A 17,534-nucleotide genomic window follows, 5' to 3' on the forward strand; every position below is an offset into this window, starting at 1 on the left:
TGGCAACAGGCAGGAACCCTGGGTGGCGCAGCGGTTTAGTCCCATGTCAGGCTCCCGGCATGGAGCCTGCTTCTCCCTCCTCCTGTGTGTGTGTGTGTCTCTCTCTCTCTCTCTCTCTCTATCATAAATAAATAAATAAATCTTAAAATAAATTTAAAAAATAAAGATTTATTTATTTTTTGAGAGAGAGAGAGAATGAGCAGGAGGGGCATGGGAAAGAGAGAATCTGAAGCAGATTCTGTGCTGAGCATGGAGCCCGATGCAGGGCCTGATCCCATGACCCCGAGATCATGACCTGAGCTGAAACCAAAAGTTGGTTGATCAATTGACTGCATAACCCTGGGCTTGCATTTTTTGACAGATGCCTGTTGCCACTCTTTTTTTTTTTTTTTTTTTAATTTATTTATGATAGTCACACAGAGAGAGAGAGAGAGAGGCAGAGACACGGGCAAAGGGAGAAGCAGGCCCCATGCACCGGGAGCCCAACATGGGACTTGATCCCGGGTCTCCAGGATCGCGCCCTGGGCCAAAGGCAGGCGCCAAACTGCTGAGCCACCCAGGGATCCCTAAATAAATCTTTAAAACAAAAACAAAACAAAAACTGCAAGCCCAAAGTAATAGCAACATCTTTAAAGTGATAAAAGAAAATATCTGTTGGGACACCTGGCTGGTTCAATCGGTAGAGCATGTAACTCGATCTCAAGGGTTGTGACTTTGAGCTCCACTTTGGTCATAAAGATTACTTAATTTAAAAAGTTTTTTTTCGGGATCCCTGGGTGGCACAGCGGTTTGGCACCTGCCTTTGGCCCAGGGCGCGATCCTGGAGACCCGGGATCGAATCCCACATCGGGCTTCCGGTGCATGGAGCCTGCTTCTCCCTCTGCCTATGTCTTTGCCTCTCTCTCTCTCTCTCTCTCTGTGACTATAATAAATAAAAATTTTTTTAAAAAAAGTTTTTTTTCTTAAGATTTTATTTATTCATGAAAGAGAGAGAGGCAGAGATATAGGCAGAGGGAGAAGCAAGCTCCATATAGGGAGCCCGATGAGGGACTCGATCCCGGGATCACACCCTGCGCTGAAGACAGACGCTCAACCACTGAGCTACCCAGGCATCCTTGTTTGTTTTTTTAAAGAAAGTTTCTATCAATCTAGAATTCTATTACCAGCAAAAATGTCAAATATCTTTATAAAAATGAAAACAAGGGATGCCTGGTTGGCTTAGTCAGTAGAGCATACAGCTCTTGATCTCAGGGTTGTTAGTTCAAGCCCCACATTGGACATGGAGATTATTTCACTTTAAAGTAAAGACTCGGGATCCCTGGGTGGCGCAGCGGTTTGGCGCCTGGGTGGCTCAGTTGGTTGGGAATCTGACTTTTGATTTCAACTCAGGTCATAATCTCATGGTTGTGAGATTGAGCCCCATGTCTGGCTCCACACTGGGAATAGAGCCTTCTTAAGAGTCTCTCTCTGCCCCACCCCCAACTTTCTCTCACTATCTTTAAAAAAAAAATCTTTAGATAATTCACTCTAAAGCAAAATATAGTAACAATTTACTGTGGAGATACAATCATAAAAGTACTAAACTCAGCCGTAAAAGAAGAAAAAAGTAGCAAAGATCACGTGAAACAAATCACAAAGAAATAAGATAGTTAGGATGCCTGGGTGGCTCAGGAGTTGAGCACCTGCCTTTGGCTCAGGGCATGGTTGCTGTGTCTCTCATGAATAAATAAATAAAATCTTTAAAAAGAAATAAGATAGTAGACTTAAACCTAGCCATAGTGATTATTACATTAAATGACAATAGACTAAACACTCCAATTAAAAGACAAAGAATGTCAGATTGGATTTCTTTTTTTCTTTTTTTTTTAAGATTTTATTTATTTATTCATGAGAGAGAGAGAGGCAGAGACCTAGGCAGAGAGAGAAGCAGCAGGCTTCCTGTGGGGAGCCAATGCAGGACTCTGTCCCATGACCCCAGGATCATGACCACAGCCAAAGGCAGACACTCAACCACTGAGCCACCTAGGCGTCCTTTGGATTACTTTTTTTTTTTAACTTTTTTTTAAAGGCAAGACTCAAGTTGTAAGTCTTCAAGAAACCCACTATAATTATATGGTAGGTTCATAGTAAAAGAATGGGAAGAGATACATTCCAACACTAATCAAAGGAAAGCTGAAGCAGTTATATTGGTATGGAACAAAGAACATTTTAGGGGTAGGTGCCTGGCTTAGTCGGAAAGAACATGTGACTCTTAATCTTGGGGTTATGAGTTCAAGCCCCATGTTAGCTGTAGAAATTACTGAAAAAAAATAACACTTTAAAAAAAGAAGATAATACTAAATGTGTACAATTTCAAAATAACATGAAGCAAAAATTGGGACTGAAAATTTGATAAAATCAAAATTATAGTTTGAGATTTCAGCATTTTTTTTCAAGTACAAGTGATCCACTCACCAACAGACCACATTCTGAGCCATTAAAACAAATCTCAATTTGAAAAGATTAAAATCATGCAAACTGTGTTCTCCTGAGTAGAACTGAGCTAAAAATAAGTAATAAAGATACCTGGAAAATATCCAAAGCATTTGGAAATTAACACTCTTCTAAATAGCTTATGGGCAAAGATAAACAAAGAATGTTAGAAAATACTGTGAACTGAATGAAAAGGAAAATAGGACATATCAAAATCTTTAGAAACAATAGCAGTGCTTAGAGGGAAATTTGTAGCATTAAATGCTTAATTAGGGAAGAATAAAGAACTCTAATGATCTGAACTTCCACTTTAAACAAGTAGGAGAAAAAAGAATAAACCCAAAATAAGGAGATAAAAGAAACCAATATTGCACTGTATGTTAACTACCTAAAATTTAAATTAAAAGAAAATAGATGTGATGTGTATATATGCAATGGAATATTACTCAGCCATCAAGAAGAATGAAATCTTAGCCATTTGCAATGACATGGATGGAGCTGGAGTATATTGTGCTAAGCAAAATAAGTCAATCAGAGAAAGACAAACACCATGTCATTTCATCCATGTGGAATTTAAGGAACAAAACAGAACATATGGGAGAGGTGTGGGAAGAGAGGGAAACAAACTATAAGAGACTCTTGAAGGTAGAGAAAAAACAGGGTTGATGGAGGGAGGTGGGGGGACACTTGTTATGATGAGCACTGGGTATTGTAAGTAAATGAATTCTACTGAAACCAGTAGAATTCTACCCCTGAAACCAACATTGAACTGTCACCTGATAAGTATTTAAATTAAAATAAAAATAAAAAAAGAAGGAAATAAAGTGAAAAATCAATAAAATAGGAAACAAAAATAACATAATAAATGAAGTCAAAGTCCATTTCTTTTTTTTTTTTTTTTTTAAGATTTTTATTTATTTATTCATGAGAGACAGAGAGAGAGAGAGACAGGCAGAGGGAAAAACAGGCTCCATGCAGGAGCCTGACGTGGGACTCGATCCTGGGTCTCCAGGATTACACCCTGGGCTGCAGGTGGCGCTAAACCGCTGCGCCACCAGGGCTGCCCTCAAAGGCCATTTCTTTAAAAAGATTAATAAAATTGATAACATCCTAGTCGAACTTTAAAAAGTGAAAAATTCACGAGTTACCAATTATTAGGAATCAAAGAATTAGGTATTAGGGGATCCCTGGGTGGCTCAGCGGTTTAACGCCTGCCTTCGGCCCAGGGTGTGATCCTGGAGTCCCGGGATCAGGTCCTGCATCAGGCTCCATGCATGGAGCCTGCTTCTCCCTCTGCCTGTGTCTCTGCCTCTCTCTCTCTCTCTCTCCCTCTCCCTCTCTCTCTCTCTCTCCCTCTCATGAATAAATAAATAAAATCTTTTTTAAAAAAAGGACAAAGAATAGATATCACTATAGATCCTATAGATTGATGAGAGATTATTTATTCCAATAAATGCTACTATTTAGTTGAAATGAGAAATCTTTTGGAAGACACAAACTTCCAGAGCTCACACAAGAAGAAATATATAGGCCTTTATCTATGAAAGGTGCTGAAGTCATAATAATAAACCTGGTCAGAAAGACAGCCCCAGGCCCAGGTGGCTTACTTGTGAATTCTACCAAGTATTTAAGGAGGTAATGTCACCAGTTCTACACAGTCTTTCAGAAAATAGAAGGGAACATCTACCTCATAAAAAGACCTGAAAGTTTACAAAAGTTACTACAACTTAAAAGCACACAGGGTTAAGCAAAGTAATAGGTTACAAAGTCAGTATGTAAAAATCTATTTTATTTCTGTGTTCTGGCAACAAACAATTGGAAATGAAAATGTGCCTCATTTCAACTGATTAAAAACAAAAAAAAATGAGAATTTTCTAATTAGATTGCCTGGTTATAAATCAGAACTGTGTCATTTACTAGATGTATGGTCTTCAATAAGTTCAAATTTTTTCTTTGCCTCAGTTTCATTTTGAAGACAGGTATGTCCTGGCACCTGCATCAATAGGTGTAGTAAGAAAATGCACAGAAAGCATCCTTATTAGCTCAGTGTCTGCCACAGAGTAGTCATTATTTCCTGTGAGCCCTCAGAGACACTGAGTAGCCTGCCCAGGTCAAGATGGGTTGTCTCTTTTCTATCCCAGCTTCCTTCGTTTTTTAAAGGTGTCCTCTGGAACTAGGAGCAGCAAAAGTGAGCAAACCCCCCACACTCCATTTCACAGATGGGGGAAGTGCCTTGTCCAAGGACACAGTTGAAAACATCCCCCCATGTGGGCAGCAGCGTGCCTGGTGAAGAAGAGGGGTCTAGTGGGTACCATATCCTGAGGTGTGGTGGGAGAGAATGGGGACACTGCTCCTACACGGCTGTTTCTTTTTTTTTTTTTTTTTTCTTTTAATTTTTACTTATTTATGATAGTCACACAGAGAGAGAGAGAGAGGCAGAGACACAGGCAGAGGGAGAAGCAGGCTCCATGCACCAGGAGCCTGACGTGGGATTCGATCCCGGGTCTCCAGGATCGCACCCTGGGCCAAAGGGCAGGCACTAAACCACTGCACCACCCAGGGATCCCTTTTTTTTTTTTTTTTTTTTCTTCACATGGCTGTTTCTGCTGCAGACATGGACGTCCCGCTGCCTGATGAAGTTCTACGCTGTGGTGGCTGCCTCACCCACATCCTGGGAGAGCCACAAGATCGCAGAGAGGATCGAGCAGCGAATCTTAAACTCCAACCCTGTCATGGAAGCTTTTGGTGAGCTCAGTGTCCTCTGCACAGTACCTCAATTCTATTTCCTCAGACCTTTCAGGGAAAGGGGTAGTCCTTTGAGTCCATCTCTGGGAGCTGAAGGATGAGACCTTCTCAGTCACTACCTTGGACCCTCAACCTCCTCCCAGGTCCCCTTGGCCTCCTTCTATTAGAGTCATCCACTTCTCTAGCCTAGGCAGATGTAATGGTGTGCTGGAGAGGACCTCGTGGCTCACCTAGTTCAAATCCTGTTCTTATATATGGCTTTCTAATGGTTCAGAGAAGGGGACTTGACTAAGAATACTCATAAGCTAGCATCTATGTGGGACTCCAGCTTAGATGTGTCAGGCAGGGCCCACAGCTGCCCAGATGCTTGCTGGAGATAGGTCTGTTGTACCTAGATGTTGTCTCACTCAGTGACAGCTGGTTGGTTTTGGTCCTTTCTCTTCAAAGAAGACATTCCCTGACAACCTAGACTTGCTTATTCCATTCATCGCCAAAAAGTTCTAACTCTCCTGAAACACGTTTGCTGAAGCCCAGGTGCCCATTCCCTAGTCCTGCCCTCTGTGACATGGAAACTCACAGAGGGGCCATTCAGTGACTTGATAGAGACATGCCCCCCCCCCCACATTGGTCCATGAGGACCCTGTCAACATGGGGGAGCGCTATAAACATAGGTATGTGATCTGTAGGGAACGCGTGCACACTGAGGAATAACAACAGCAGTCGCTTTGGGAAGTTCATCCAGCTCCAGCTGAACAGGTAATGACTACTGCCCCTCTGGCTGATGGGAGGACGGGATGGGGAGTCTGAAAGTGGCCAGGGCAGTTTCTAGCCTGGGCTACACCTGTGGCAGAACCCTTCTCCTCTTGGCATGTGATGTTTGTGGGATAAATGAACCCGAGGGTGATTTTTGAACCTGGAGAATTCTAGCAACTCCCAGCCTTAGGGACACTGAGGCAGTGTGCTTGTCATGGCCTGTGAGTTCCTCCTGGCTTCTACCCTTGCTCAGGGACTTTTAGTTAAACTACCACCTCTCTGGGCTATACCCCTGAGCTTGAACCTGGGGCTTCTGTTCTGCCTTGAGATGGGACAAAATGATAAATAGAGGGTTTGGCCCTGTCCACTGGAGCTGGTCACAGGGGAATGTTCCAGACCACCCAAGGACCTGCTGAGTGGTCCCTAGTCCTCAAGACCCACTTTGGCTAAGTGGAAGAGCTTTGGGGGGAGTGGCACGGTTGCATTCTGGCAGATAGTAAGTACTTACTAAATGGCTATCTGCTTGTGCTCAGAGCCCAGCAGATGACTGGAGCTGCAGTCCAGACGTACCTCCTAGAGAAAACTCGAGTGGCCTGCCAGGCCTCCAGTGAGAGGAACTTCCACATCTTCTACCAGGTTTGTGTCAAGCTGGGCCCCCAGCTGCCCAGATTTAGGGTGGAGATGGGTCTGAGCCTCCAAACCCTCCTCTCCAGCTCCACCATGTTCCAGGCCTGCCTTGTCACTTGGCTTTTGGTGATGCCGCCACATACTCCTACAGACTGTATGCAACACTTCTGCCTCATGCTGGACCTTGGCTCCCAGGATGGTTTTGACATGAAGATGCATTTGCTTTCACTATCAGACCAAAAAGTCTTTGAGATTGGGACTGTGTCACCCTCATTAGACTGAGGACTCTTAGAATGGCAACTATCTCGAACAGAATGAGGGCTTTGCTAGAGCTGTGTCTGATGTGTTTCCCATCAGACTTTGGGTCATACATAAATAGGATGTCTCCCTTCTCAGATGGGACCTGGGGGCTCCTCAAACAGGAGTCATCTTTCTTCATCAGACCACAGGCCTCCTCAACAGGTTTTTTTTGCATCAGGTTGGAGACATTCAGAACCGTTGCTGTGGCTTTTGTCCCTGGGCCTGCCCTGGGCTCTGTTCAGGAACCTCTCAGCCTTGTGAAGTCAAAGCATTTCTCCTCTCATGGCAACCCCAGGCTTATGCAGGCCTGGGCTTCCTTACACCATCACTTCAGCCACCCGCCCACCCCTCCCCACAGATCTGTAAAGGAGCCAGCACGGACGAGAGGCTCCAGTGGCACCTCCCCGAGGGAGCAGCCTTCTCTTGGCTGCCCAACCCAGAGAGGACCTTGGAAGGTAGGGGGAGCCTTGTCCAGCACCCTGGGCTGGCCCATCAGTACCCACTTACCCTCTACACAGGGCCTGCCTTCATCACCCCTCGATGCCCCTGCTGACCTCTGGTCCTGACACTGGGCTGTGACTTGGATTCCTTTTCAGAGGATTGTTTCGAGGTGACCAGAGAGGCCATGCTTCATTTGGGCATCGACAACCCCACTCAGAACAACATCTTTCAGGTTAGAAGAAGAGACACACCTCTTCTATTTATTTGGCAGAGGTGACAAATGGGCAGCCACTTTCATAGTTCCCTTTTCTGAACTCTGTAGATCTAGGACTTTAATCCCCAATGTCTAATCTCTAAGGATTCAACTGCCCCCTGTGCCTCTGAACCTGGACAGGGCATCACGGCAGACAGGGCATAAAGGACAGTGATTGAGTATACAGTGCTGTAGTACAAAACCTCACACAGTGTGGGGGGCAGGGGGCAAGTGCCCAAGTCAGTTATTAATGAAGTGATCAGACTAGAGAAGCAGTGCTATCACAGGTTTGTCTAGTGTATTCAGATTTTGAAATCATGTTCATACCTCTTAGTCCATTTGGTTTTTTCAATAGTCCTGCATGTATGGAGATTTTTCCCATTCTTATACTTTAGAAAACTAGGAGGTAAAGTGACCTCCTCAAGGTCAGACATCACTAAGTGACAGTTTGTACCAAATGTAGTAATTCCGACTTTGAACTTTTCCCTCCTCTTGGGTAGAATGCTGACCCAGGTGAGCTGGGCCCCTCTCATCCCACTGGTGGCCTCCCTTCTCCCTTCTGTCTTTGCTGACAGGGCTGACTACCTCCCTGCCCCATCACCTCCTTACCCACCAGAGCACCAGGAGGGGATATAGAGGATAGGCTGGCAGCAGACACAGGGAAGCCTCTGCAGGAAGATGGCTGTGCTGTGGAAAGTGACCTCTACCTCTAGATGGGGGCTGCCCAGGCATGGAGGGGATCATGTCCAGTAGAAGCACCATCAGGTCAGAGCTTGGTCAGAGGGATAGCGCATGGGGACAAGCCCAGGGCAAGTGGACAACACTAGGGTTCTGGACAGCAGTGTTGGTTTGGCAGTATCCTGACCCTCCACCCATTAGGCACAGCAGTCTTCTGCCAAGGTAAGTTGTGGCAAAGCTGATAGCATGTAAAGACACCCTGCCTGGGACCAGACAGGAATGGTAGGAGAGGCCCTGCTCTCCTGATAAGGGTCTAAGGGTTTCCAGGCTGCTGGACCTATGAGTCTTGCTTTACAGCCCCAGGGGACTCAACCATGTGGATCAGTGAGTGCAGAGTCCACTGTACAATGTGGACTGACAGAGAACCACTGTACAGAGACCAAAATCACAGATCCTACCCCAGGCTGAGCTGTCAGAAGCCCAACAGTGCTGAGAAAAGGCCAGAGGGAGCCAGGGCCAAACCCCCACTGGCCACACAGAAGTGATCCTGGCCCATAGGTAGTAACAAGAGTGGTGTTCTCAGTCTGCTCCTAGAGAAGGGGAGGTACAGAGACGGTCATTGGGTGACTTAGGAGCCCCACTGGCTGCCCTGGGAGGCATCTGAAATCAGACTTCCTGGGTTCTTCTTTTTTTTTTTTTTTAAGATTTTATTTATTTATTCATGAGACACACAGAGAGAGGCAGAGACACAGGCAGAGGGAGAAGAAGGCTCCATGCAAGGAGCTCGATGTAGGACCCGATCCTGGGTCTCCAGGATCATGCCTCGGGCCGAAGGTGGCACTAAACTGCTGAGCCACCCAGGCTGCCCTACTTCCTGGGTTCTTACCCTGCTTTTGTCTTTTTTTTTTTTTTTTTTTTTTTTAAGATTTTATTTATTTATTCATGAGACACAGAGAGAGAGGCAGAGACACAGGCAGAAGGCGAAGCAGGCTCCACGCAGAGAGCCCGACGTGGGACTCGATCCCAGGTCTCCAGGATCAGGCCCTGGGCCGAAGGCAGCACCAAATCACTGAGCCACCTGGGCTGCCCCCTGCTTTTGTCTTTAACCAAGTCTGTAGCCTATAGGCTTGTGATTTAAAGATTTTATTTATTTACTTATTTTTTAAGTAATCTCTACCCACTGTGGGGCTCGAACTTATAACCCCAAGATTGAGGGTCACATGCTTCACTGAGCCAGCCAGGACCCCTGTAGGCTTATGATTTAACCACCTTTGTCACTTCTGTCATAGGCATCATTACAGCACATTCCTCATTGACTATTGAAAAGATTAAACAAAGTGATGCATGTAACTTGTCTAGAATTGTGCCTGGCAGAGTGATGTAGTAAATGGGCATCGGTTAGGAGCTTCTATTATTATTCTGTTAATAATAATAATTCTGTGATTATATTCAGCAAGAGAGGGGCCCTTCCCGGGCTAGGCTCCAGCCCTTAAGAAACAGCTTACATCGTGTCTGTCCTCTCCTGCCCGCTCAGGTCCTGGCTGGACTGCTGCACCTCGGCAACATCCGGTTTGCTGACTCTGAGGATGAAGCCCAGCCCTGCCAGCTGATGGGTGATGCCAAGTGTGAGGATAGGGTGGGGGCCTGTGTCTCAGGCTTTGATCACACACCCAGGGAGCAGGGCACACCCTGTCTGGAAAAAGGCCGACATTGGTGGGTCTGGGTGGCCAGAGGGTGAAATTTGGAGTGCAATGCCCTTGATGAAACCATGGATGTTACTACTCACCCCATCTCTGGTGAGGCAAACAGCAGCATCTGTGTTTTGCAGTTGAAAATAAGAAGGTTTATAAAATTATTTGTCCCACATGTAGCAGTATGGACTGGTATGTAGAAGTCCTGGGTTCAAGTCCTGCCTCTACCTTGGGCAAGTCTCATGCACCAGAACCTAGGTTTATTCAGTCCTGTTGGATAGGTCATGGTTCCAGTGATGACTTTACATTGTCTTGTGAAGAGGGCTCTTTGGATGGAGGGTGATTTGTCCCTCTCAGGCTCTATCAGGACATCAGCCTCACTGCTGCAGCTTCCAGAAGACCCACTGCTAGAGACACTGCAGATTAGAACCATCAGGGCGGGCAGACAGCAGCAAGTGTTCCGGAAGCCCTGCTCCCGAGCTGAGTGTGACACACGCAGGGACTGTCTGGCCAAACTAGTCTATGCACGGTGAGCACTCTGGGCCCTGCCCCCCTTCCAGGTTCTCCCCTCATCTGGTGTTGGTCCAGATAGCATCAGGCAGTAGGCCCAGGCTCATGGTGAAGGCTTTGAGATAAAGCAGATGCATTTCTCTCCCTGCTTCCCAGACCTTTGGGGATAGCAGGGAGTAGCTCCTGGGTTTTCCTTGAGCAAGGCCTCTGATCTTAATTCCAGAGTACACTACATGGGGAGGTTGCCACATTCTGGGCTAGATTTGGCTCATTATTAAAGTATAGGAGTCTGCCTTGCCCTTGGCAATGAATGAGAAAAGCCTGCCTAGCTCTCCACTGGCAGAGCAGACCCCAAAGGTAATCTGAGGCCCTCAGAGTTCCAGGTTTAGACCTGTGGGTGAATAGGCTTCTCTGTCTCTGTGTCTTTGTACTTCATCTCTTTATGTTACCTGGGGAAATTGATAGAACTAGAAGCTTGGCCCACAGTCTTGGACAACACAGTGTGCAGCAAGTGGGAGCCCAGAACATGGTGAAGGTGGGGGTCCTGGGTTTTTCCTGGTCAGTTACTCGGTCATCTCCATACTCTGGCCATGTGGTTTGGGGTGATTTCTCACCACGGGTTCTGAGAACCTTCAGGGTACCAACTAAAGGTGTCAGGTGGCTCACAATCCTCCAAAACTATGGGACAGAACACATGTATGTGTGTGTGCATGTGCTTATGGGAATTTGGGCACTGGGGAGGGGGGTCCCCCTGCTTTCATGAATTGCTTGAAGAGTCAAGAGCCTGAGAGGCACTACTGAGGGAATAAGATCACTGAGATGAAAATGGCCCAGGGCAGCTGGGCTTAGACTGGCCCCAGCTCAGCAAGAAACTCCGTTCCCATTGCCTCAAACCTGAATTCAAGCCAAAGACTTTTAAAGCCTTTGTGTCAAGTCACTGCAAAATAAGCAGATAAAATAAAATATGACGACCACAGGCAGAGTGAGCCTGTGTGAAGCAGAACGTTTCATACGGGATAGACATCGGGTCACTGTATCACTTGTGTTTAGTACCTCACATGGGTTCTTGAAGCCCCTGTGGCAAAACAGAAACCAGCAACTGGGTTGCAGTAAGTTCCAGAACAGTCACGTTAAGAAAAGCTATAAGAGGGATCCCTGGGTGGCGCAGCGGTTTGGCGCCTGCCTTTGGCCCAGGGCGTGATCCTGGAGACCCGGGATCGAATCCCACATCAGGCTCCCGGTGCATGGAGCCTGCTTCTCCCTCTTTCTGTGTCTCTGTCTCTCTCTCTCTCTCTCTCTCTCTCTGTGACTATCATTAAAAAAAAAAAAAAAAAAAAAAAAAGCTATAAGAGATTCCTTAGGGCAGCCCAGGTGGCTCAGCGGTTTAGCGCCACCTTCAGCCCAGGGCATGATCCTGGAGACCTGGGATCGAGTCCCACATCGGGCTCCCTGCATGGAGCCTGCTTCTCCCTCTGCCTCTCTCTCTCTGTCTCTCATGAATAAATAAATAAAATTAAAAAAAAAAAGATTCCTTAATGTACTGTATATGTCCCCAGGAAAGTGACCTCATCTTCTAAGGGTGGGGATGGCCCAGAGCACAGGATGCCACCTGCCCTCAGGTGACTCAGAGCCCACTTGTATGGGACTGAGTGGGGGGATGTGGCAGGGTCTTGAGCTCTAGGTACCACAGGTCTACTTTTGCAGGGGAGTCTAATGAACTTGGTTCTTTACAGGCCCCGCTCAGACCTGCTCATCAGCCCCTTCCCTTTTAGTCAAGACACCAGCTGGGTGTCCAGCCAATTGGAGACCTACTCCCTATCTAGCCCCACAGTCTAGTCCGGTGTTCTGTCTTGCTGAAAAGACAGGTCAGGTTTATGTATACCTAGAAACAGGCACAGCCATAGTCTGCATTTGTAATAGGGCAAGCCAGGATGGGCAGGGAAACCATGGGAAAGGGTTTGATCCTTTGGGATACAGGCTGTTCAGTGTGGCACCCTTGCTGGAGGAGCAATCTTGCCACCCTCAGGCTCAGCTGACCTCTCACCAGAGTCCTCTCTCCCTCTATTCCCACCCCAACAGGCTTTTTGACTGGCTGGTATCCGTGATCAATAGCAGCATCTGTGCAGACCCTGACTCCTGGACCACTTTCATAGGTAGCAGGGGCTCACCTTTCGGGGAGCACTCCTTCAGAAAAAGAACAGTGGAGTCCACTGTGTGACTTCAGGCAGCTCTTTTCCCCTCTCTGCACCCCCATCTCCTCATCTACCAGTGTTTGGGCAGGTGCTTTTGGTCTGAGTCCAGGCCAACTCAGATGGTGCCTTGTCTGTGAGGGCCCGTCCTCTCTCCTGACACCCATCTCCAGCCTCAGAAGAGCAGTAGGGGGATAGGCAAAATAGGCTGGTAGAACATGCTAACATGATTGGAATTAGGGTGGGATAGTCAGGTAGGGGAGGAAGTAAAGCTCAGAGATGTGAAGTTGACTCAAGGGACAGTGGAATGCTAGATACCAGCTAGGCTGGTAAGATCAAGGCCCTCCAAACTGAATTGGACACAGAAAATGTTCCCTAGGCTGCCCCTCAACCTCATTCAGCTCTTCTTCCTCTTTGCAAAGTAGAGATGGGCCCCACCCCAAGGCGGGGTGTATGCTGTGCCCAGGGCTGGGGATCACACTCATTCAGCTTCATCTCCAGGCTGCTAAGTGTGAGGCTTCGCCCTGGGCTCCTGGAGTCCCCTGCAATAGTTCCATGGGCTCTCCCCCATCCTCTCAGGCCTGCTGGATGTGTACGGATTTGAGTCCTTTCCCAACAACAGCCTGGAACAGTTGTGCATCAACTATGCCAACGAGAAGCTGCAGCAGCACTTTGTGGCTCACTACCTAAAGGCTCAACAGGTGAGAAGTGGAATGCTCCTTCCCAGACCTTACCAGGAGCCTTTAGTTCCTTCTTTGATGTCTTTCTGGAATATGCTGTGGTACTGAGGCCCAGCCATGGATGAGCCATCTGGGCCTCAGTTCACAGTTGCCTTCTCCTGCTACCCAACCCCCACTTTTGTCCCCTAGGAGGAATACACAGTTGAGGGCCTGGAGTGGTCATTTGTCAACTACCAGGACAACCAGACCTGCTTGGATCTCATCGAGGGGAGCCCCATAAGCATCTGCTCCCTTATAAATGAGGTGGGGTCAGCTAGTATGCTGAGCACCAGAGTTGGGCCTTTCTGGGGCCTTGGAGGCTATACTGTGCCCTCTGTGCCTCTGTCTTTCCATCTGCCAAATGGGCTTGCTAATCCCTATGATCCTTCCCTCTTAGAGTCACTGTGATGCCTGTATGACAGCTCTGCTGCCAGAGGGGACTACAGGGTGTGGGGACTGTGAGGGTTGTGGTGAGCGTGTCTCACTGTGTGGCTGACTCCATCCCATCCCACACAGGAATGCCGCCTTAATCGGCCAAGCAGTGCAACCCAGCTCCAGACACGCATCGAGAGAGCCCTGGCAGGCAACCCCTGCCTAGGCCACAACAAGCTAAGCCAGGAGCCCAGCTTCATTGTGGTACATTACGCAGGGCCGGTGCAGTACCACACCGCAGGCCTGGTAGAGAAGAACAAGGTGAGGGCTGGGCCATGGTTTGTAGGGGCCTGCATGGAATGAGGTGTTGACTCATTGCTGCCCATACATGGAAGTTTCCAGTCGTGCATTCTCTCTCTCCTGAACATCTTCCAAGAGTCCAGAGTCACCTCTTGGGCCTACCTGCCTGAGGTGCCTGCTAATCAGGCATGAGCTGCTCAGAAATGACTCCTGTCACAGTTGGGCTGCCATAGAAGCCATCTTGTGGAGGCCTGGTGGGCAGGGCTGGCAGACTTTCTGACAGCCCTGGGTAACACTCCACCTGGCCTTACCTGCAGCCCTTGTCCTTGTCCAATAGGACCCTGTCCCCCCTGAGCTGAACAGGCTCCTCCAGCAATCCTGGGACCCCCTGCTCAAGGTGCTGTTTCCTACTGATCCCGAGGAGCAGCCCTCTGGCCAGAGCAGAGCCCCTGTGTTGACCGTCGTGTCCAAGTTCAAGGTGGGCCTGGGGGGCACTGGTATGACATGCTTGGCTCACTCACCAATCTCAAACATTTACTGAGCACCTCCCAGGATCAGTACTGTGCCAGGGAACACTGACAGGTCAAGTAGACATGGTCCCAGTCTGCATGGGGTTGATAGTCTCACATGGAAGACTGAGACAGGAGACTGACAGATAATTAACATGATTGGAAGCCTAGGGGTTTGGGTGGGGGGAGACAGTGAGGGCCTCTCACCCACTGCTGATAGTGTGATCACGGAAGAGCAGTAGTTCTGTGAACCTCTGTGTCCTGGTCCATTCCCAGTTCGACAACTTCCTGCTCAAGCTGTCCTTGGCTAGCAGATTTGTCACCTCCTTAGCATCTTATGCTTTCTGCCATCTCAGCCCTTGCACATTCTGCTCCACCTTCCTGGGATGCCCCTTCCCCTGCCTCTGCCTCTCTCCCCCGCACTCCCACCCTCCACACCCCTTGTCCTAGCTGATGCCTTCTCCTCCTTCAGACCTCAGCCGAATCATCACCTGGAGGAAGCACTTTTGTTGGAGCCTAGATTTTGTGGGCACTTTCCTGCCTAGCCTCAGACACACCATTCAGGGGGCCAACCCCATGTCTGGCCCATCAGACCCTGGGCTTGGAGCAGCAGACTCACCATGTCCTTGTCCTGGCACATAGGGTGGTCTTAATGAGAACAACTGTTGCCTGAATGAATGGCAGTGGCTTCTGAGATTGTTCTCCTCTAAGAAGATTGCTTCAGTGAGAGTGGGGGAAGGGGAACAGATAGCAACCAGGTGTAGGATCACAGGTCAGGAAGCTCCCTGGAGGTGGAGGTGAGGAGCAGTAGGAGGGCAGGCCAGGAGGTGCTCAAACTCAGTGAGCACCTCCCATAACCATCCCAGAGCCTGGGAGGATCCCCATCTCAGGGCTGTGAGGACTGCCTCAGATGTCTGATGCAGTCAGTAACTGGGGCCCAGCTGATGCCCACAGGCATCCCCAATCTGCCTGACCCGTCTCCCCACAACAGGCCTCCCTGGAGCAGCTTCTACAGGTTCTGCATAGCACCACACCCCACTACATTCGCTGTATCAAGCCCAACAGCCAGGGCCAGGCGCACATCTTTCTCCAGGAGCAGGTAATTCACTGGACCAAAGCTGCTTTGCAGGGAGCTCCATCTGGCCAAGGCCCTGAAGGGGTGAAAGATAGAACATTATCCTTCATATGGAGTGACCAGAACGTGTCTCCTGGGTTGCGTCTCGCATTAGGGCATCTTGTGTCCCCTGCTTTGGTAGGACAGTCAGATATGGTCTGTGGTCTGTGCATGGCACAGTGAACCATCCAAGAAGGCTCCACTGCATCTTGCGCTCTATTCACCAAACCATGTTCCCTGATGAGACTAAAGCTGCCCCGAGGAATGGGTGACCTTTGTGATTAGCTGAAAGCCTGTATCGCCTTACAGTTTGTACACAGTGCAGCCATTTCTGACCAGAGGTAGAGTTTTTTCTAATTTGCACAAAAGCAGCCAGTGGCCAGCAGCTGCCCTTTGGGTACTGGGCTCTGAGATGTGAATGAGGTATGAGTGTTGCCCAATGCTTGGAGAGTATCCCCTGGCCTAAGGGTTTATGGCCAGGATCTCTCCACTCAGGTCCTGAAGAATCTTTACAATATAACCTCTTCACCCTCTCAGCTATGATTTACTCTGTTGTCCACAGAAAATAAATAAAAAACAAATTGGGTTGGGCTGCATGGTGAGGCAGAGCCTCTGCACTACTGGGAGTGGTGAGATAAAAGCAGGACCAGCACTTGTCTCAGCTGTATCAGAAGCCAGGCATCAGAAAAAGGAACCTAGGGCCACCAGAACCCTTTCTAGAAGGGAGATGTTCTTGAGGTCCCAAAGGGTATATCCCCATTAGCCAAGCCTCTGGACAGCCTGCAGGTTCATACTGACCAGGGCCACAGTATGGCCTCAGAAAGGGCAGAAGGAGTGGTATATCTGGCCTGCTGGCCCCATGCCGCAGGTACCTACCCTGTCTCCCACACTTGCAGGTCCTGAGCCAGCTGGAGGCGTGTGGCCTCGTGGAGACCATCCACATCAGTGCTGCTGGCTTCCCTATCCGGTGAGTGGGCTGAGCCTACATGGGTCAGGGCCAGTCCTGGGATTCAGGTGTGATGAGAACTGCCCAGCCCAGAGCAAGAAGTGGAGGTGAAGAGAAAGAGGCAGGTCCACAGAGGTCAACCTGGAACTCGAGAGGCTTCACTTGTTCATTTATCCATTCTCTTTCATGTACTGTTTTGTACCGGGCACTGCTTCTAGCCTCAGTGAATAAGGAAGGTGAGCCTCTGCCTCTTGGAGCATATGTTCCTATGGGAACAAGTATAAGAAGTATAAAGTTAGGGATCCCTGGGTGGCGCAGCGGTTTGGCGCCTGCCTTTGGCGCAGGGCGCGATCCTGGAGACCCGGGATCGAGTCCCACGTCGGGCTCCTGGTGCATGGAGCCTGCTTCTCCCTCTGCCTGTGTCTCTGCCTCTCTCTCTCTCTCTCTCTGTGTGACTATCATAAATAAAAAAATTAAAAAAAAAAAGAAGTATAAAGTTATACAGTGCTACAAAAGAAACAAAAAAACACTGCTCCATAGACTAATGGGGGAAGAGGATCTTTGGGCTGGTCAGGGAGGGGCCCCTTTAAGCAGCTCAGGTCTCTGGGAAGGGAAGGTTTGGGGGAAGAAACAGCAAGCACACAGCTCCCAACTTAGGAACTAAGATGCTAAAGTAACTGGAGTTTAGAGACCTGGGGGAGGGGGGCCGCACAGGAGGAAGCAAGGGAGGCTGTGGTGTCAGAGAAACCAGAGATGTGGCTGATTGTATGCAGCAGGAGCCATCCAGATGGGGAGAAGCCTGCAAGCCCCTTTGGAAGCAACCCGCAAATCCCCTAGGAAAAGGGCAAGCCCTTTGTTTGGGTAGCCCATGGCTGCAGGAAGAGCAAACCCAGTTTTAAATGGTCTCTACTGGCT

General features: G+C 48.6%; 2 protein-coding genes across 12 annotated transcripts in view; one reads left to right on the top strand and one right to left on the bottom strand.

The window, feature by feature from the left end:
• MYO19 (myosin XIX) overlaps positions 1-17,534 on the top strand; it is a 46,903-nt gene that overhangs the window by 22,338 nt on the left and 7,031 nt on the right. For 10 of the 11 annotated variants that reach the window (XR_013354258.1, XM_077852324.1, XM_077852326.1 and 7 more), the window contains 14 exons: positions 5,085-5,217; positions 5,904-5,973; positions 6,504-6,606; positions 7,256-7,352; positions 7,494-7,570; positions 9,804-9,894; positions 10,318-10,489; positions 12,550-12,623; positions 13,239-13,360; positions 13,529-13,642; positions 13,895-14,071; positions 14,388-14,528; positions 15,551-15,658; positions 16,570-16,640. Coding sequence is in view for 10 of the 11 variants with exons in the window: in XM_077852324.1 (XP_077708450.1) it covers positions 5,085-5,217; positions 5,904-5,973; positions 6,504-6,606; positions 7,256-7,352; positions 7,494-7,570; positions 9,804-9,894; positions 10,318-10,489; positions 12,550-12,623; positions 13,239-13,360; positions 13,529-13,642; positions 13,895-14,071; positions 14,388-14,528; positions 15,551-15,658; positions 16,570-16,640 (1,550 nt within the window). In the remaining variant the exon portion in view is untranslated. The remainder of the gene's footprint in view (positions 1-5,084; positions 5,218-5,903; positions 5,974-6,503; positions 6,607-7,255; positions 7,353-7,493; positions 7,571-9,803; positions 9,895-10,317; positions 10,490-12,549; positions 12,624-13,238; positions 13,361-13,528; positions 13,643-13,894; positions 14,072-14,387; positions 14,529-15,550; positions 15,659-16,569; positions 16,641-17,534) is intronic. The other variant, XM_077852333.1, reaches the window with a different exon arrangement.
• The window catches only part of PIGW (phosphatidylinositol glycan anchor biosynthesis class W), a 44,171-nt gene that overhangs the window by 16,772 nt on the left and 9,865 nt on the right, over positions 1-17,534 (bottom strand). The window lies entirely within an intron of this gene.

Source organism: Canis aureus, chromosome 16 (genome assembly GCF_053574225.1).
Source record: "Canis aureus isolate CA01 chromosome 16, VMU_Caureus_v.1.0, whole genome shotgun sequence".
Lineage (NCBI taxonomy): Eukaryota > Metazoa > Chordata > Mammalia > Carnivora > Canidae > Canis > Canis aureus.